This window comes from Zerene cesonia, chromosome 11 (assembly GCF_012273895.1).
Source record: "Zerene cesonia ecotype Mississippi chromosome 11, Zerene_cesonia_1.1, whole genome shotgun sequence".
NCBI lineage: Eukaryota > Metazoa > Arthropoda > Insecta > Lepidoptera > Pieridae > Zerene > Zerene cesonia.
Window position 1 is genome coordinate 10377381 of NC_052112.1, and position 21857 is coordinate 10399237.

At 32.2% G+C, this 21857-nt stretch overlaps 1 protein-coding gene across 2 annotated transcripts in view; it reads left to right on the top strand.

Annotated features, from left to right (window-relative positions):
• Positions 1-21857, top strand: part of LOC119830115 (neuroligin-4, Y-linked-like) — an 88094-nt gene that overhangs the window by 59871 nt on the left and 6366 nt on the right. For both annotated transcript variants that reach the window (XM_038352976.1, XM_038352977.1), the window contains exons 5-9: positions 4346-4462; positions 4948-5073; positions 12616-12754; positions 14381-14593; positions 15275-15413. In XM_038352976.1, the coding sequence (XP_038208904.1) occupies positions 4346-4462; positions 4948-5073; positions 12616-12754; positions 14381-14593; positions 15275-15413 (734 nt within the window). The remainder of the gene's footprint in view (positions 1-4345; positions 4463-4947; positions 5074-12615; positions 12755-14380; positions 14594-15274; positions 15414-21857) is intronic.

Consider the following 21857-nt stretch of genomic DNA (forward strand, 5'->3'; position numbering starts at 1 on the left):
AAACGTTACAAACATATAAAAATACATTTTTTCCTCTTTATAACATTAGTGTTATAAAAATATTCTATTCATTTATTGATACATGTATATCATTCCATATATACTTGCTATTATTACATATTTTGATACCCTTGCTTCGCTCGCGTTCTTATATCACTATCTAACCTCATAAGTTATACCAAATACAAAAATGTATATCTCTCTGTTACAAAACAGTCTATCTGTATTAAACTTAGTTCATTAATAATGGAATATGACAAAAATATGAGTTAATTCAATATTAATATTTATAAATTAATGTTTGAAATATGAGCCTCACCGCATATACTGTCAATAAGTCGAAAGGCGTTTACTGAAAATCACTGACATTATATTGGTTATCCAACTCACCGCATGTTGGTTTCAATGTAAAAGTACTTTAAATGAAAACACGTGTATTTATTATTGCATCGTCCCAGCTCCGCCCGGATATCAAGATTCCTGTTTTATCCTTAGGGAGCTTTTAATTGGGATAAAAAGTATCCTATCACCAAGGCAGCTCATACCCTGTCAGTATACCAAATTTCATCAAAATCCGTTAAGTAGTTTCAGCGTGATTGACGGATATACATCAGAATAAACACATTTTCACATATATAACATTAGTGTGATAGTGTGATGATAATTTTTCTTGATTTATTAATCGACGTCCCCAAAAGCCTACTTGGTTCTCAATTCCCCGATGTATTTTTTTTAGTTTTATTGCTCTATAACTCCGTGGGTCGACCGACTGACGTGATTTTTTTTGTGTTTGGTAGGCAATTGTTGTCATTTGGTTCCATTTTGGAATCTTCAGACTGGAGTAGATAGCACCTTCTTCCCCGGTACGTCGGTCACCTTTTTGTAGGAAATATTTCTTCTAATATTTCTGTCCATTATTTTTATATTTTAATGTGTTATGGTTTGATGACAGTTTTTTGCACTGTTCCGTTATTTTATAAAAAATAATCCTATTGTTTAATAAACGCGAATGTTTCTAAGTATGGATGGATGTATGGATGTTTGTTAATCTTTTACGCGATACCACTTAACTTATCTGTATGAAAATTGGTACAGAAATAGATTATATTCTGGATTAGCACAAGTTACTTTTTAATCGGGTACCATGCGAGTGACGTCGCGGGTTACAGCTAGTAATATATATGTTTATGTTAGTTTCCTCAGTCAGTTTCGTCAAACTTAAACTCAAAAATTTTTTTATTCAATAAACTTATTGAAGTTTTTGAATCATCATGTCATAGTTGATATTTACCAACGTCTTCCATCAAAACGTGTTCAATAATGGATTGCTAGTTTATATATTTTTGAAGGTAACTGATATCCAAAGATTTATTTCCGTGCGATGACTAGTCACTTTTTAGTTATGTTTTATTTTGCTTTTAAATGTTGAAGCGTAATGTGGATCTAAACAACACTCTCACAAACCGATGACCGCATGCCGTGAAGGGTGCTCGCCTGCTTCGGGTCGAGTTGTGGTTTTACGGTTGGCTGGCAAATACTTCTGTTTGTTTTGAAGTGCTGAGAAATAGTTAGGGGTGCTAACCGCTTAAGATTTGTCGACTATTGAACATTTTATATGAGCATATCTCGTGGTGGCGTTCTCTGTACAACATTAAAATGTTGTTATATTCTCATAGAACGAAAAACTAGAAAAATTGGGTACAAAAGTGAAAATTTTAATAATACTTACCTTCAAAGGCAGAACAACAATTTCTTGTGTCCGCTAGTTTTATATAAATTAAAATAGATAGCAAAATGCCTTTTAACGCGGAAATAGCTGCTGCTTTTCTATTACAAAAAATAAAACTCTCAATTTTAAAAACGACAACGCAATCAGACAAAACGGTCAGAAGCAACGACGCTACGAACACATAACGTCCTTTGGGAAACTTATGGCAACCCTTTTAACCCTACTCAAATCTAGAATAGCTTTACAGCAACCGAATTTCGACACCAAATAGTCAGTCATATTTTACGTAACGCATACAGAATTTAAAATCGAACTGCTGAATAAAACGAACCTCATTGCAACGCTGCCAATCCCACCCGCGATTGACGGATATGAATTTATCGACAATATGAAAATAAATCTTTGAATAAGGTATGATATGAACGAGCCAGCTTTTTATACTCTTTATGGTAGCATTTTAGAGACAAAAAAGCAGTGCAAGTAGGATAGTATGTTATAGGGAACAAATAATTGAAACGAATATGTTGCTATCAAGGAAGTCAGCTTAAAAAGATGAAAAGAAGAGATATAATCGGTGATATAAAGGCTAAGGACAAAAGCAGAAATATGTAATCAGTACAATTTATATAAAATGCATCATCTCCATACCTCCGGAAAAGACATGCGCCATCGCTAAATTAAAAATGTACAAATGAAATCACCTCGGACAGTCATGCAAGGAAAGTTCTCGTCCTAGTCATTATTCCTAAAGAATAGAACTAGGATCCTCTAGAAATAGAAACGGGAATAGAAATAGGAATTGAATAAATAGGATAGTTACAATACTAGCTTTAATTCTATCGACGCTCAACCACATTCCACTTCACGTATTATGAACTAATCTGCATTATAATACGGAAAAAACAATATCTTAATCATCACTCTATGGGAAGAAAACAATCGTAAATATGTAAGAGAATTTACGTACCTTAGCATATTAAATTTTATGGCGTATCTGTAATGGGAAAAACAGTTTTTATTATCTCGGAAGTCCCTACTATTATTATAAATGTAAAAGTAACTCGGTATGTCTCTCTTCTTCACGCTAAAACTACTGATCGGATGTAGATGAAATTTAGCACAAATATAGTTTGAGATCCGAGAAAGGACATAGGATTGTTTTTATTCCGGAAATCCCACAGGAACGGAAACTATGAGGGGAAAACCTCGGGAATGATATATAGACCTTTTTTTGACTGCGCGGAAGAAAATTTAGTTTTTATTGAATGAATAGTCAAATAAATGATTTGTACATATGAAATTAGATAAATATATGATTATTTACCCCCGAGCGGTTAAACCGCAACAGGCAAATGCTCATTCAAGTATAACAAAACTGAGTTATCCAATTTGCGTGGCCAGATTGCAAATTTTTTAATTATTTAATGTAAAATATTTCCAGCGACGCGTGAATCGCTGTAATGGAATATTGTGTTTAATTACATTATCTGTTTTTTGAATAATTTCGACGTAAGTACAAGATATTAGTTTAATGCAAGTTACTATTAATAGTGACCGCCAAACAAAATTATTGATAACTAGCTGCGCCCCGCGGTTTCACCCGCGTAAGTCCGTAGCCCGTAGGAATATCGGGATAAAAATTTGCCTATATGTTATTCCAGTTGTCCAGCTGTCTACGTACCAAATATCACACTGCAAACGGTTCAGTAGTTTTTGCGTGAAAGAGCAACAAACACACACACATCCTTACAAACTTTCACATTTATAATATTAGTAGGATAATTTAAGTATTTTGGTAAATTTTTCCTCGGTAACAGATGCACATACTGGTTTATAAAAATATTTATTCTAATAATTAGCCCCTTGAAATACAAGAAATAATTTTATAGAAATTACACAAGTATACACACCACACCTTCAAAACCAAGAACACAGACCTTTTCCGAACAGTATTAGATATAATCTATGGAACATAGATCATTGGCCTACTTTATCCACATGCATCTCAAACAAAAGAACACTTTTGAGACACTCACAATATTCAGTAAGAGAGAATTTTAAAAGATTTCTCGACAAGTATTGAAACTTTACTTCAGATTTTGCAACAAAAATTCAAGGCACGACGCCTTTAAGCGGGTAAAGGAAATCCGCTCTGAAAGGCACTCTTGTACTTTTAACCCCAGCAAATGTGAATATGGAATTTAGGTCTAGAATATGAAGAAAATTATCAAAATCTTACACATTTTAAGATCTAACATTGAGGAAACTAAATATACATGATAAGATAATCGTGGAAGTATTTACTGATTGGAAAAATTATATGGGTATACATTACATATTTAACTCAAAGTTATCATCGGGTACTGCAATCGGTTGGTTATTCCATCCATGGTTATTCCATCCCATTCAATAATAATCTAAATGGTTCAACAACTCAAACATGTTAGTTCTTCATTTTAAATTGAAGGTGGTTCATGTAAATTCAGGGAGGAAATGAAAGCAAGAAAACAATTTTTTTTTTTGTTGTTATAGTCGGCAAAGGAGCTGGTGGCCGTCTGTACAACAAAGAATGTTATAAGATGTACTTTGATTCAAATATCATATTTTTTGTTTCAGGTCTACTCTTCCACAGAGCAATCCTTATGTCTGGGTCAGGTCTAAGTCCCTGGTCGTTAGTAGCTGATCCAAATAAATACGCAGCAATAGTGGCTACTCATGCTAATTGTTCGCCAGGTACTTAATAATCCTTATTGTTAGAAATACAAGTAATAGAACAAATTAGTTGAAATAATGAAATTGAATTTAGGTCTTCTTAATTAAGCGTAATAATTTTTAGTTTGTTTAACTCTACAAGTTTTAGTTATATATTAAGAAAATATTACTTTGCGTAGGTTTAGAAAAACTTTTTTTTTCTTCTCATAAAATAACCTCAATGTTTGTTTACTACTTATAAAAAATTTACTACTTATTAACGACCCGCCCCGGCTTCGCACTTGTGCAATATACATGATACATATAAACCTTCTTCTGAAGTACTCTATCTTTTAAAGAAAATCATCAAATCTGTTACGTAGTTTTTGAAGATCTAAGCAAACAGACAGCCAAGGAAAAGCGATTTTGTTTTAAACAATGTAGTGATATCAAAAAATTAAATTTTATTACAGCTTCACGTATTAAAGCATCTTTATGAATAACATTAACAATTTTACTTGTTTCAGATTTAACTCCGCCCGCGTTGCTACGATGTCTCCGAGAGCGTCCACTCGAAACTTTGCTGTCAGCACCAGTTAAGGCACCTGACTTCTCTTACGCGTTCGGTCCCAGTGTTGATGGCGTTGTTATAGGTAAATAATTAATGTTTAGAAAGAAATAAGAAAGAAAGAAAGAATGTTTATTTAACACCACCACATAATGTTAAATTAAACTAAAAAAGTGAACTTATGACTAATCGGTGTGGTGCTAAAAAGGGTAACTACTCAGTATGTGCTACGCGCAATGCGCAGCGCTGATTTTCAGTAGCCCCTTGTTGGAGTGCCAGTCAGAAGCGTTTGATATAAATTTAATATTATAAATAATATCATTTACATCATTATTTATGGAATTAATAGTAATGGATTTTTGAGTTATTTTAATTTAACACAAAATTTAAATCGACTCAAAAATCACTCAAAGCGAAAAATAAATTAACATAATATTAACAACATAATAATAACATAAGCGTTACCCAATCATCTAATTTAAGTCGGTGCCAACGTTTGATACTATGTAGTAAGGAGGTAGTAGAGTATAGGTATCTATTATTTGCTGCCATTAGACTTGATGATAATGATAGGAACTCCAAACACTTTTGAACTAGATAATTTCTTAAATAGGTTAACAATTATGGAGAACTAGCTGCGCCCCACGGTTTCACCCGCCTAAGTCCGTATTCCGTTGGAATATCGGGATTAAAAGTTGCCTATATGTTATTCCAATTGTCCAGCTGTCTATGTACCAAATTATTAGTTCAGTAGTTTTTGAGTGAAAGAGAAACAAACACACACACATCCTTACAAACTTTCACATTTATGATATTAGTAGGAAGTAGGATGTGGTCTACATGTACAAAATCCCTATAGACGAATATAGAACTTCTTATTGCAAATCAGTTAAAAAGGTATCCTTAGAAATTAGAAGTATACCGGTAAAGTTCTAAGAACATCGTTTCGTTAAACACAGGTATCTTATATTAATTTAAAATGTTTCATAAATATTTTTACACACTTAATACAGTTAGTCAACATTTTATTAGATATCCTGTGTTTGAATTTTGTAGAGAAATTTATTTTGTTTTACTGAAATCAAGTTATAATGTGAAAAATATACATTTAAAAAAAAGACAGTCACAACGTTTAAACATTTTTATGTAATCGATTTCGATTTAAAAAACTTTTTAATAAGAAAAAAACCTAAGATTTTGCCCGATGATATTTCCAAATAATCGTAAAATTTCGAAACCTGCTGACAAACTCGTAAAAACCAAGGATGTTCGACATTATGAGAGAAAGGTTTTAGTTGAAAAATCTTCTAAAGAAAGGAATGAAATAATTAGGAATAAGAAAGTAGATATTCCTATACTTTTTCTTTTATTTCTTTTAACAATTCTAAAACATTTTGAAATATTATTAGTTGAGTAGAAATGCTTTTAAATTTACAAAAGAAAGCAAGTGGATAATAATACAAATTGCAAGAACGGATGAACCGATTTTGATTTTGTTTGACTGTGTTTGACAACTCCCTCTTTTAAGAGTATCAAATACAAGATAGACCTGACTAGTAAAATATTATACAATATGACAAATTTCAAATCTTAGATGGCCGCTAATGGAATCAGTGTTTTCTTTACTTGTTTAAGTTAAAAACATAAGAAAAAGTTCAACCATTTCACTATATTTGGCGTATCCAAATTTCACATATTAGTTACAAGTAAAATAATCTTGTACCATAATCTTGTACAGGAGTATAGCTCATTTTCACACAGTAATACGCGCCAGAGAAATCCAATTGACTATTTCATCACGACGTAATGAAAAGTGCAACGCTCGTGATTGGGTCGCTGCATCTCCCCACGCCATCTGCGTTACAAATCCAATACATCGACGCTGATGGGAGTTTTCTTTTTATTCAAGCGCTAAGGAACATCATCACTTTTATGTGTTCTAATTCAAGTCTATCTTTCGTTACTACAAAACTGTTCAACTTTTATTTTTTCCGAAGAGATTCCCACGATAACATTTGCCAAAATTGATATCAAACTGAACTTGTCTTGCATAGAAAAATTCAATTATCTCACGTTTTAGCAAACACATAAAGACGACGATGAAATAACAAATTCGACACAGCATGTAGTGTACATTGTAGTCGCAAAAAGTAATATCAGTAAAAGTATCAAGGAACAACGTCTTAGGATATCAGAGGGCAGAAGTTTGTGAAATTCACAAGTGTAGGATGGACAACACGTGACGGGAGTATAAAGCGCGAAGATAATTCGAGTAAGTTTCAGAACTTCGTGAGGATTACGCTGGATTGTCTTTTAAGAAACTGCAGACTTGGATAGTGATTTATGACATGCTAGGTATGAAATTGAGAGTTGAATTCTCCATAGTAAAATGTAGATATACATACATTTACGTTAAAAGTTTAATACATAAATTGATGTTTGGTATCACTAAATACTCCTTGTTTTTATCTTTGCTTTTCATGGTCAAGCGCCTGATATACATTACTTAAAAATAAATTAAAACATACCGTAAATAAAATAATATCAATTACATGTATATTGTAAAAAGCTGTTTTTGTCCACCTGCCACCTTGATTCTGTCTGCCTAAAAATGTATTAAGAAACGTGCTGTCGTTAAGCAAACAAACATAATAAAATAATTTCGTATTATAATGACATTGTAGCAGGTACTGCTTGATGTAATAAAATTACATCCAAACATAAGAAACATTTAAGTTTATGATATAAAACATTTCCCTCTTTATGAACACTAAAACAAACAATAAAGAGTTGTCATAAAAATCCATAGAAAAAACTGCACAGTTTAATGCAATCACCGAAAGTGCCAATCAAAATACCTTTTTTACGGCAGAAGCTATTGTCCCAAATGAAGACCTTACGTTGGGAATAAAACTTGTCAAACGATTGAGACAAATTGCTAGTACATAAAAGTATTTTGCCGACACGATGCTGGAGTTGTGAGGGAATTCAACTCGTCAAGACTACCGATAAAGTTGGTATTGATCGGAAAGTTTACAAGTTAGCAGCGATTCAATTACATTTATAGATAGCGTTGGATTTAATATGAAACTTAGATATTGCAAGTTGAAACGTTGGCACGAATTTGATAGCTTCTAAGAAATAGTTTACATTCAAAGGTATAGATGACGTTGCAGTCAGTTCATCAATTACTTATAAGTCTTGGGTTGGTCAGTTCGATTTTCAATCAATGGAAAACTCTTCTATCTTTAGTAGTATATTATTTGAAAGAAAAACATTATATCTATGATATATAAGATATATTAAGACTCATTTAAAAATCACGCTTTAAAAGAAGAAGATAAATAGACAAAAAAAAGGTGTGTGTGCGATTCACACACGATAGAAGTGAAACTTCAATCGACAAAAGAATGAGATGAATATATATAAAATAGTATGTATAGTTCTGTCTCATTCTTTGCCAGCTTCATTCTACACATTTTTGTATTTGTGTCTCTTACCTGTCGTTTTTCCGTTGCATCCGATTTGAAATCACAACGATTCTAAAGAAGTTTCACTTCAAAAAATATAATAAAATGATTTATCGTTATTTTATTTTCGTATTTTAATATGCCTAAAATTTGCAAGTCTTTAAATTACTAGAACACAGCTGTACAAAATCTTAGCTGAACATCAATATCCTTTCCCAGTTCTTAGAACTTTACACCACGGAACAAAAGACAATGAAAAAGCCAGCTGTATTAAAGAGCTGTCAGTTGTAACATTACGCGGCAGACTAACATTTCGGTAAATAACTATTCCACAATCTGCTTTCATTTCGCGCTCCGATGCCAAGCCTGAAGTTGATAGTTGTAGATTTACGGATTGTCCACAAAATTCCTTACTTGACTACCCGCGTTCGCCGTTATTAAATTGCCTCAAAGTTTTCTCATCCCGTGTCTTGTTTTAGCCGATCCTGTCGAATCCCTTTGATTCCTAATTTTGTTGTTTTTCAGAATATCAAAGGCAATTACTTGTTCAAATGTATGTAACTTTTGCTTCTTTGTCGTTGATTATGGTTGCTTATTACATGTTTGTTTTCATCTAATATGTTGTTTATTTATTTGAATATAAATGTTTGAGAACGTCAGATCATGTGACGTGGATTCCAATTATGTATGAGTATTTCGATTATAATATTAACTAGCTTACATTTGAGTAATAGTTCGCGGACTAACTTATTGAATAGGACATAGAAATAGGTGACCGAAAAAAATGGCTTGTATTTCGTTTCATCATCATCAGTCCATATATGTTCCCACTGCTGGTACACGGGCCTTCTATGAGGATTTGTATTTCATTTGAAACATTATATTATCTTTGTCGTATAATAAAACTGTAACCAAACTATTTAATATTATTTGGCCCAAAATACAAAATAATGGTATTTTTTTCTGTTTGCCTGTATGTATGTTCGTCAATCACGTTAAACTACAGGACAGATTTTGGCAAAATTTGTATGGTAATAGATGAATATAAGTTTAGTTTATGGGCATAATTAAAATGCTTTCTAAGGTGGCTATCCGTACATCTTACCGAGGGGTAAAGATTTGTGAATATTTTATTCAATGAGATATCATTGGATAGGTAATAAAAATTAAACTAAGGCTTTTATGTATGTTTTTTTATTCAATAAATGCTTCACCAGAATAGCTTCTAAAGTTGTAAAAACATATCACACTGCCTCTTCGAAAACACACCAAATACAAAATTTTATAGTCCACGTGAACGTATAATATGAATTTATAAAAAACGCACATTGCATTTTATATAGCTACCATATTATGACGTGTATGCGATAGCGGTTAATTATAATTTATTGAGTAAAATTAATCACGCATTCAGTTAACTTTGTAATTAATTGAATCATATTAAAATGACATCAATCATTAATTATTTATAACTAATATTATAAAGAGGAAACTATATTTTTGTGTGTTTGTAACGTTTTCACGCAAAAACCATTGGACTGATTTAAAACATTCTTTCACCAGTAGAGAGCTGAAACTTCACTGCGTGACATACGCTATATAATATGTACCACGGGCGAAGCCAGGGCGTACAGCTAGTTGTACTTAATCGTATTAAGTAGAATGTGCGACTCTCGCATATGCTATCAAGGTAAAAATTTGTGACCATAGGGGGACTGGATTTGATGTTTATTAACTACGAATAAAATATTCTTAGTTTGTTTGACAATGGTTTTCTGTGACAATGGTTAATGCAGTCTTTTGAAGAAATTTGCGACACAAAGATTTCAGTCTAGATTAATATTTAGTTACTTTTTAGTTGGGTATGATATTTTTTTTCATTAACGGTCGAATGATTCATTAATTTAGTATTTTTACTTTAATTGCTAACAGTGAATTACCGGCAGCTTTCAGTTTAATGAAATTATTTTTTGAACAATTTTTTCTAATTCCATATTAGAAATTAAATGTCTATTAACTAAAGTAATATTGGACTCGAATATATGAATTATAATTTGTTTTTTATGCTAAACTAGCTGTTACTCGTGGTTTCACACGCGATATATTCGGACCTACAACATTCCCTTCCCCCCTTTAATTATATGTTATTAAACATAAAACCTCTTGAATTAATCAATCTATTAAAAAAAACATTGAAACCTATTGCGTAATTTTAAAGATATTATTTGTTCAGCAATAATAATAAATCTATATTCTACTTTTTAGAAATTACTCTGTTTAATTTGTGCATGTTGTGTTAACCTTTAATTACTTATTACTTTTTTTGCATTTGTTATGTACTGTTTATATTTAAGAATCTCTAATTTTGAACAAATAAATAAATAAGACCTAAGCATACAGGCACACATACAGCGAAAACTGACTTTGGTTTATCCTATGAAGTGATTCCTAATCAATAAGTGTGAGTTAAAGAAACACTAGAATGGGCCTTGTGGTTCAAAAGTGACTTCTTCCAGGCAGATGGAGACTTAATAAAATCATTGTAAGCCATAACGTTTATGTCATTTTACTTTGATATACAGTTTATCAATGTATTGGCAGTTATAAAGAAATATCTAGTGCGTTTATCACCCGGCCAGTACTAATAAACAACAACTCGCTAAACATAATTTGTTGACCGCATTTCCGATCATTAAGCACTGCGGTTTCTATTGTTGTTTAATTAAAGTGACCATCGATTGTTGAACGAGACGAAATCATTTGCGTTTTATCGCGGGTTTTCATATAATGTAGATTTTTGATAGGACTTGAATGTATGACTTATTTTATTAGGTTGATTTCTTATGTCATCTTCGGGTATGGACTTTAACTTGACGAGGGGAATTAAGGAAAGAACTGGGAAGGAGTAGAAGGGAAGACAGTAGCATGCTACTATTATGCTATTTCTCGCCGATCTTCTGTACGGGTGTGGTACCTTCCCCGGTGCAAGCTGGCGTAATTCGTACCGAAGCGTGCTCCACTGCCACATGTGTAGTGTGAATGCAAATATGGCATGATTAATAGATTTTATAAGTCAATTACATTTCGATAATCATAGGATAGTTGTGGCTTCAGACGTCTTATGATGTGATTTTATGTATATATCACTCGTGAAGAAAGTAACTTTCTGTTAGTAATATTATATTTTTTGAAATCTTTTCAGCAAGTACACAAGTCATTATTGTACATTACAAACACAAAAGCAAAACGTACGTATATATATAGTACGTAGGTTTTGTTAAATGATCAATTAAACAAACTAAAACTATGATAGTGTTTAAACGAAAAGGAAATTAAAAAACCAACCATAATAATGTTACCTCTCTCCTCCACTATAAATCCGTGCACATTATAAATTCACTGATTTTAATCATACTATCCTACTACACAGCAAAGTTGAAAGTAGCTTAAATTTCCTGATGGAATTTTTAATTAAATAATCGTGTTCGAGTTCATTCTAGCGTTATAAATAAATTTCCTTTTCTAATTAGACCACGAATTTTGTATAGTGGTCCGAAGACTGCGATTTAATTCGGAAGGATAAACTAGATTTAACTAGTATTGGGAATACTCTATAGGTTGCGGAGTTGAGGTTCACTTTACTGCCTCGCAGATATTTTATTTGTAATAAAACTGGTAACCCTTCGAGACCGAAATCTTATACTGGAAATTCTGTTATTTTTCGTTTTCTTAAATCTCCTATGTATGTATAAACGAACATTTATGCATTTTTTTAATTGTTAATTATGCATTTCCTCATGAAGATCATAGATATATGATTAATATACTTTTCCATCAACTGTTTGTAACAGTTGTTATTTAAATTATGTAATCGTTATGTAAATACGAATTAAATAAATTGAGAAAATCTTCTTGGTAGAAAAAGGTAGAAAATATTCTAAATCAACGGCTGAAAAAGTGACTATGCAAAAATGCTTATCAGTTAACGTTAATAAAGATTTTGAGATTGACTTTGATATCAATTATAACATAATAACATTCAGTGGTCACTGAAAGCGCGAATTCGATTTTATCCAAATTTAAAAAATTTGAAACTATCACAGTAATTTCAAATATAACATAATTGGTATCAGAGTTAACAATATCCTATTCCACAGATACAGGAGACATGATGGCGAATCCTGAGTCAGGATACGACTGGCAGCTAACTCGTGCCTTAAATGGCAAGCCAGCAACCGCAGTCAACATCATCAATGCTGTTCTGATGCGTGAGAGCGCTGTCAATCAACTCACCAAGTAAGACAAATACATTAGAATAACATTGGATGAATAACAATGATTCTTGTTAGAAACGATACTCTGAATCGGTGGTGCGAAAAATGACTATTAATAAAGACTTTTTCACGTGAAAAACAAGTTTTGATTGAGCGTTTGCCTGCCTTATACACTTAAGAAGTGATTAGGAATAATTTCGTTACTGTATCTCGAAGTGTAATAAAATGTTTCATGCGATCGTTGTCTTATGGGCTGTAGAAGTCAGTTGGCTTTAATGGATTAAATTTATGAATAGGGCAGAGCATTTAGGGCATCAATTCGAGCGTTAATTAACTTGTAAATTTACTTTCATATTTGTTATATGAAAGTAAATGAAGTTTATTAAAAAGTGTATAAAACGAATCGCTCGAAGGGCACATCAATGCAGAATACGGATATATTTATTTTACTCTCGTTGACCTTCTCACTTCTCAGCTGAGTTAATTACTAAGATACTTTTTTATTGAGTGCGTTTGAATTATAAAATTTATGAAATTAACCGTTTATTTTATTTACTTCTTAATCATTTAATAATCAATTATGGATTGAATTACGGTCTAAATCTTACTAAACATTACGATAATGGCTAAATGCTAAAAACTTAATGATTTTGTATTAAATGCATTCTGATTTCCTAATATAATTGTAGGTACATTTCTGTATTACAACTACAATTTAAACTTCAATTAGAGCAGATAAATTGCATAGGCATTCGGCTATTTTAATTGATTTCAGACGACTGCTTCTTGAAAGAAAACTTTTTAAAACTCTCGAATAAGAAACTGGGCAATGGAAAGATTGAGATTTCTTTTCAACGTCTAAGACCCTAGAGCCTTTCCGAAAGATAACTCAACATTGTGTGTTTGGAAAGCCCCAATTTAATGTGGAAATGCTTATTGCTTATCGTTAGGCAATAATTAAACTAAGTTCGTTGGCTCATTTTAGAATATTTTGAATATTGATTACATGCTTTTAATGTTGTCCTCAGAGAGGGAGGTTTTTGAATTCCTAGTAATGATATTACGTAAAAATAAATGTTTTGTATTGTTATATAATAAAAAAAACGTGTATACGTGTATTCATGTTTATTGATAAACAAATAAATGGCTATTATTTATGTATTTCATTGTCTTATTGTACATCTCTTCTTCACCATGACACCGAGAGATGTAGGGGAAACTGTGGGAATGTATATTTTCAAAAACATTTAATTTATATAAATTTACACTTTTATCTATTAATGTATTTGGGTGTTGCGCTTACCATCAGGTGATCCACCACCTCCATTGCCGATTATGACATAAAAATTATACATGTAAATTTAATCGGGTCATTGTTTATTTTTATACATAGAAAAAACCCGACCCCATTTTGTGTTGGTCTCCATATTGGATTTGAAATTTGGCATAACATATTTCAACCCTTTTATGTTAACTGACTCTAAAATCGTAGGTAATTATAGGAAACCCAAGATAAAATTAAATATAAATATAACATAGAAAACAAAGCATGGTGAGCTAAACTGGCTTCACTTTATCGAATACACTTTCCATAATGTGCAGTTGAAGTTAAATTCGAATACTCAAAAATTTTATAATTTGCCAATAGATATGACCTGATGCTCGGAGTAACGAAGGCTGAAGCATACTTCGCATTCAGCGGAGACGATATTCTCTTCGGTATAGAAGCGGATAGACGGTCGAAAATCCTGAAAGCATTCGTGAGGAATACCTACAGCTATCACCTGTCAGAAATCCTCGCAACCATTATCAATGAGTATACAGACTGGGAGAAACCGGTACAGCATCCAGTTAATATAAGGTGGAGTTATTTTATATTCATAGCTTTTCTAACATTGTGATGCGAAAGTAGTTTTTTCTTCCTTCGCGTTGTAATGGACAGATTTCGTGGTGTATTATTCGTGTCTAGACATAGGACATCTAGATCTAGATTTAGAAATACTTTTTTACATCTAGTAACACGATCATAAAGACATAAACTAGTGTTACTAGAGGTATTTTGGGTTTCTATGCCAGGCTTCTACGATAATATCTAAATAATGTTTTATAACTTTTGATTTTGTAACGGATCTTTGTTGTCCTTGTAATGTTAATTTTAATAAAGGTATATTATTATAGGTGGCTTCAACGGTATAAGATATGACGTATTTATTAGTTTATGATTTCCATCAGATATCAGTTATTTCCTAATATATGTATACTCGACCAGTTAACTAACGTTCCCCTTATTTTTGAAATGTAATATCGTCACTAATTATGCATCATTTTGACTGTATTAAACAATTCGATTAATCACAACATGTATTATAAATACATTTTTTTTATTTCGACAAAATATTAGAGAAAATATAAAATAATTCAACATCCTAAAGTTATTCAATACTGCCTCTCCCTGTTCATATAATCTTGAATGATTAGTATGTCTACAATTATTAGATCTTATGCATTTACGTTTTTAATTAATTTTAACAATTTTAAACAGAGACGAGACGCTAGAAGCATTGAGCGACGCTCAAGTCGTGGCTCCCATAGTGCTGACGGCTGACACACATTCTGCATTGCGAAGAAACTCCTACCTGTACGTGTTTGACTATCAAACGAAGAATGGGGACTATCCACAGGTGAGATAGCACATTTGTAGTATCAGCTAATTATTGGAAAATGTATATATTTTCTTATATGTTTAAGTCCTTTTTCGGCTGCTCTGCTGTTTTTTAATGCCTAAAATAATTATTTTACTTGTGCTTCAATGTTACATTGTATTGTAATTTATTGGGACTCCAAAAACATTATTATTTGATATCATAAGCGTGGGAAATTCAAAATTCTTAACACGGCCTTATTAAAAACTGACCCTTTTCCGATAAATACGTAGATAAATAAATCTATACTTATAATAAAACGCTGAAAGAGTTTATTTATTATAACACGCTAATCTCAGGAATTGCAGATTTAAATTGAAAAAATATTTTTGTGTTGAATAGTCCATTAATTGAAAACTTTTGTCTATACATGCGACGTGAGTAAAACCGTGTGACTTTACTTGTAACAAATTAAATCTGTAACTGCAATAGTATCTTTTCACGCGACTTATTTTTTCCACACTGCGGTAAATATACCTGTATTATTTAAGGATTCTCTTGTCCAATTTCTCTTTAGAATTTCTTTGATACGAAGATAGATTAATTGCAGTGGTGGCTCAGTGGTGAGAACCTCGGACTTCAAAATCGATAAGTCGGGGTTCGAGACCGGGCGGGGGCGTGCAGGAAATAAATTGATTTTTCAATTTATCTGCGCATGTGGATAACATCACCACTGCTTAAACGGTAAAGGAAAACATCGTGAGGAAACCGGCATGTCCAAGAATTAAAAGTTCGACGACATGTGACATCTGCCAACCCGCACTTGGCCAGCGTGGTGGATTATGGCCTGAACCCTCATAGGAGGCCTGTGTCCCAGCAGTGGGAACATATATGGGCTGATGATGATGATGATGATGATGAACATAGAAGAAGCAATTACTCTATTCGTATACCAACCGACACAGTTCCTTTACGAGCTATCTGCGTTCTTTTATAAGATATTTTTCTTATTTGTATCATTACCTTTCCTACTAGTAGTGCTATCCGCGAGGGGGCTAGTGATCTGTACTACAGCTCTTTTTACGACCTATTTTAGACACTAGTCTTTCACAACGCTAATACTACTCAGTAGTTTAATGATTGTGAAGGCTAAAAAATTATTTTTTATTTATTTATTTTTCATTATATTATTTTGGTCAAATTTGTACCGTGAAAATATTGTTCATTTTACCATTACTTTTTTAAATTTCAATATAAGAAGTTCTATTATATTGCGTTTGATCAATATTAATGAATAAAACGGAGGTGCCTGTTAGTTTAAAAAATAACAGGCGTAATTGCTGAATGAAACAAAAGAAAATAATTGATTCGGGAAATTGCCATACATTTGTTTTTGTTCAATCCAAATTTAAAAGTGTAAGTGATAGGATAATCTTATTTGAAAATAAGTCTGTTAGTGAATTAACCAAAACTATAAGTAGGTTTTAAAAAGCAATGATTCTTACACATACTAGCTGTTGACTGCATCTTCGCCTGCGTGGTCGAAATAAATTTTCTTTTTACAAATTCCATCATATGTCTTATGCACCTGAAATCCTTTCTTAACGTATGCTTACATCACAATTAAATTTTATACCAATCGGTCCAGTAGTTTAGACTGTGCGTTGATAGATCAAAAGTCATACACCTTGGATTTTATAGATAGATTAGTTAAATAAACTTAATTAATACACAAAACGTACTAATACAATTTTCGTTAATCAAAAAATACGACCATTTTAAGCAAAATATTTTCAAGTATGAAATAATAAGCAGTTGTTCCACTCGCTCTCATTATAACGCCAATATCTCCATTTCATTTCTCCAAGCATTATAATCGTTAAATACAGCTTTATTATGCTATATTTGAAATAACGCTACAATAAAATGCGCATTCATTTGACGTCCTTTCATTTCAACTTATTTTCACATAAGAATATATTATTCTCATTTTCAAATGAAAATAAACTTTCTTCGTGAGCTTATTTAGAAATTTCAATTAAGTTGTATGTTGCAGATTTATTAATGAGGGAACTGGAATGTTTGTGTGGTAGGTGATGCCTGTGACTTTGATCGTGTTATGACTTTTTTAACTGAATTTCCTAAAACCTTGGAAGGTTCTTACTTGGACTGTATGTTTTGGTTGTCCTTCTTAATATCTCCGTGTGTTTTCAACCGATTGAAGAGATTTTTTTGTTTGGTAGGAAATTATTGTTATTTGGTCCCACTTTAAAATTTGGAGTGATACTTCCCTCCCCAGAAACGTCTATGAACTTTATTGTAGACAAGAATTATTCGTCGCCAGGGTTGATAAATACAATCTTAGCTACTCAACAGTAATCGATCCGATTTATGACTGTCATTATGCCCCCTAAACTTTGGCTTAGTTTATTATAAGATTAAAAAAAAAACAACCCTGTAAAATAATATTCATTCCGCTCGGTCGAAATCAGTTGCAAGCAAGTTGTTATAATAAAAATATGTCAGCCTATCTGTTTGTCAGTCCATCTGTTTCGAAAAATCTCTGAAACAAAGGGACCGACTCTGACGGCACTCACAAACAGATGGCTGATTTAATATAGAGTAACTTGGTCTACTTTTATAATTACACGCGGAAAGAGTCGCGGGCATACCTTGCTTATTTATAAACATGAAACAATTAATCATACTAATTGTTTCGTTATAAACATCATACAAAAGCTAGCATTTTCATTAATCATTATAATTATAACAGAATGGTGGATTTACAGTTCAAATTATAAACTACTACCCCGATTACAAAATTAAACCTTTAAGAATTAAGATTACTGCATAAATAGCTTCCTAACAACCTTTCAACAAGTCTTTAACACTTTTTTAATACGACTTTAATTCTCTTTAGTATTCAATTGCATTTAAATGCAACATTTAATTCAAATGTAAATGGTGTAGAATTACAGTAATTGCAAATTTGTAAACTGTTCTCTCTTACTGTTAATTTTATTTGTGTTTATTGTGTTTATTACTATTTAAAATTTTCTATTTTTTACAAGTTTTCTATATAGGCATCTTAGTGTAGAATTAATTGTCTTACGAATTAGTCTAGATAATAATTAGAAATAGTGCGTAGTGTAGCAACTTCTAGCTGAGAAAATGTTTCAAAATTGTTTAATTTCATTTGAAGTGATCCACAAATAAACAAAAATCAAATTACGCCTTTTTATTGTATTGGTTAAACAATTTTGCATTAAGTTATTATTCGGATTTCGCAGCCATTGAGCCTGAAAGCTTGGTGTCAATTGCAGTTTTAAATAAGAAGAGACAAGGCTAATTTCTATTCGAATAGCAAATGTTTCAAATTTGTTTGTTTTACTTATTTTGAATGTACCAATACTTATAATAATCTTTACATCGTTCTATAATAGCAATAAAATTGTAAAATGATTTGTTTCTCAATAAAACATATGGTTGGTTTTAAATATCTGCTATTATGTTCTCTATATTGCTTTATTTGTCATATTTTATTTATAGTTTTATATGCAACACACTGACCCGACCACCTCCAACAATTGGTTTCAGTAAATACTAAAATACAGTTGATGAACCAAACTAAAAAGCCAAACTAGCAGTCATTATTATCCTCAGAAAAACCTCTGCAAAGCGCTCACGTACGTCATCGTTTAAAGTTTCAATTAATTGGTTCAGACTCGGTTACCAGATGCGAGAAATTTCCAGAAACTTCGCTGTTGGAACTATGATATATTAATTAAAAAGCACAATTATTATATTACATTTCTTTATGATAAAGAATAACACTAATGACAACTGTGTTCTGTTCATCTTAAAGGAACAAATAATATAATGTTTACTAGATAAAATTAAAACGAATTTGAAATAAATCATAACTTTGATTCCACATCTATTTAAATATTGGAAATTTTGCAAATTGATGAAACGTTTATTTTTTTTACAACAGAGAAATGATTACAATTTTCGAAAAGATTTCGAATTTTAAAAAAGTTAACTGTGTTATTATAGCAGCAAATTTTTTACGTCCTTTGTATTGACATCTTGTGTGAAGGTCACTGACCAGTCTAATATTTTGATAAATGTATCAAGAAGTCCACCGCAAACTATTCGTTACATGAATATTTCCATCTGGTAACCCTATCCAGTCGCAACTCCGTGAGCAACAAAGTTATCAAGCCACTGATAGCGGAGCAGCCCACCAATTTGCTGAAGTTGAACACGATCAAGCGTCTTCATTTCATACCGAGTAATTAGAGTTCGCCGGATAACTAGACCTAGTCGATTTAGGGTAATATTCCGAGTTGGAGCTCAATGAAAGCTGGTTGGAAATGTTATTAATAAGTGAAAAGTTACGTCGTTTGCCAATGGTGAACTAATGAGCGCTAGTCGGTGAGGTTGGATGGACGCTGGGTAATTAACTCATTGTTGATGGAAAGTCTTTACTTGATATTAATGTTATGAAGGAGTAACTAATATATCAAGTGTCGATGTTTCATCTGATAAAGAGCGCATGCTATGAAATATGAAAAATAAACAATAATATCCTTTAGGATAGGATACCAATTATAAATGTAATGTGTCGTAGTGTAGTCGCAGCCTCTGTTGGACATAATACCCCCCTCAAGATTTCCAGAACATTCATTAGCGGATGTCGTTATTTCTACAAATATAACTCTAATAAAAATTCGTAATAAAATAAATAATATCTCTTATTTACAACTATCTCATAGAGATATTACGGTAAAGAGCTTTTTATAGAATTAAACTAGAACAAAGCGATGTTTCAGAGATGAAATCTTTAACACCCAAAATTAAATCTTTTGCATTTTCTATGCTTTAATCGATCAAATTTGATTTATGTTTAGAACTACGAAATCACAATCTTAAGCCATTAATGCATCTTATTTTTATAATAAGTAAATCCTACTATCCTACTCATATTATAAATGCGACAGTTTGTAAGGATATGTGTGTGTTTGTTGGTTTTTCACGCAAAAACAAATGAACCGATGGCAATGAAATTTGGTACGAAAATAGCTGAATAACTGGAATAACATTTAGGCAACTTTTTATTCCGATATTCCTACGGGATACGGTCTTACGCAGGTAAAACCGCGGGGTGCAGCTAGTGATACATAAATCATATATCTACACATTTGCAAATAACACATTAATGCCATTACTTATCTATTCAATTTTGTTTGTATCGGCCGAATGATCAAAGCATCTGCTTCTCATACAAACTAAATACGAGAAAAACATTCATTTGAAGTATTTCCACGTAAATGACGGAGTATTTATCTTATTTCCCACTGGATACCGGTGAATATTGTACAAAGAATATACATAAAGATCGCAAACTTCGAAAGAGACATCGAATAAAAAATCCATTCCGTGAAATACTGAAGAATTCATAGTTTGAAATTTAAAAAATCGATTTTCACTTACCGACTACCTCGGGGCTGTGTTCCAACTGCCAATTGGCAAAGATGCATTCTGCGTTCCGACTTGGCATAAATCCATTTCGCAAGAATATGTTCTATAAAATATTGACATTCTAATTCTCTATGGGAATAAAACTCTGATAGTATGTTTGAAAAACAGAAAGAATAGAAAAAAATCGGTCGAGAGAAACCTTCGTATTTTGCAAAGACGCATGTTCGAATCTTATGGGTTATTAGAACAAATTATGTGGATTAAATAATGTTTTATGTCTGTATAACACTTAGAAATTAATGAAAATACTATGCGAAGATCCAAACCTGAAAGTATCGTAGATTCTCAATGGAGTATGAACATAAATGTATGACTGTCTGATAGAAGATGGCTCATTTCGCGCTGACTACTAACAACCTTTATTAAATCGTAACTAGATCTTTCTTCACTTTCCAAGAGCATTCAAAATCCTTGGTACGGTGCTTATGTGTTAGCATGGAAACGAGGGGACCATGGTTTGATTTCTAGTGACTACCACAAAAACAATATCTCGGCCTGACAGGAAACAGATAGCTGATCACCTACTTGTTTGTAAAGATCGATAAGTGACACAATTTCTCAATGCATTCGCCCCATATATACAAGGGGGTACGGGAATTCACGTAATGCGCTAAGCGGAATTCTCTGATTAAACAATTCCTAGATGTCTGAATGGATCTTAATAAATTCCTCTAGTCGATATCCAATCATTAAGTCCGTACGAGAATCTAAATTTGATTTATTCACAAAATAAACATTCACGATCGAAAAGTGTAAATAAATATTCGAATGGAATGATTTCTTAAGGCCAGGGCTTACTCCGGTCAATATCGAGATATAATTCAATCGAGTTCCGTTCTATTGAACTCTGATTTGGTGCTATCGAAAACCAAGACAGCGCACGATCGTGCTGTGGTTCAAAATTAAAACGAAATTAATCTCGATCGTATCTTTCTATTT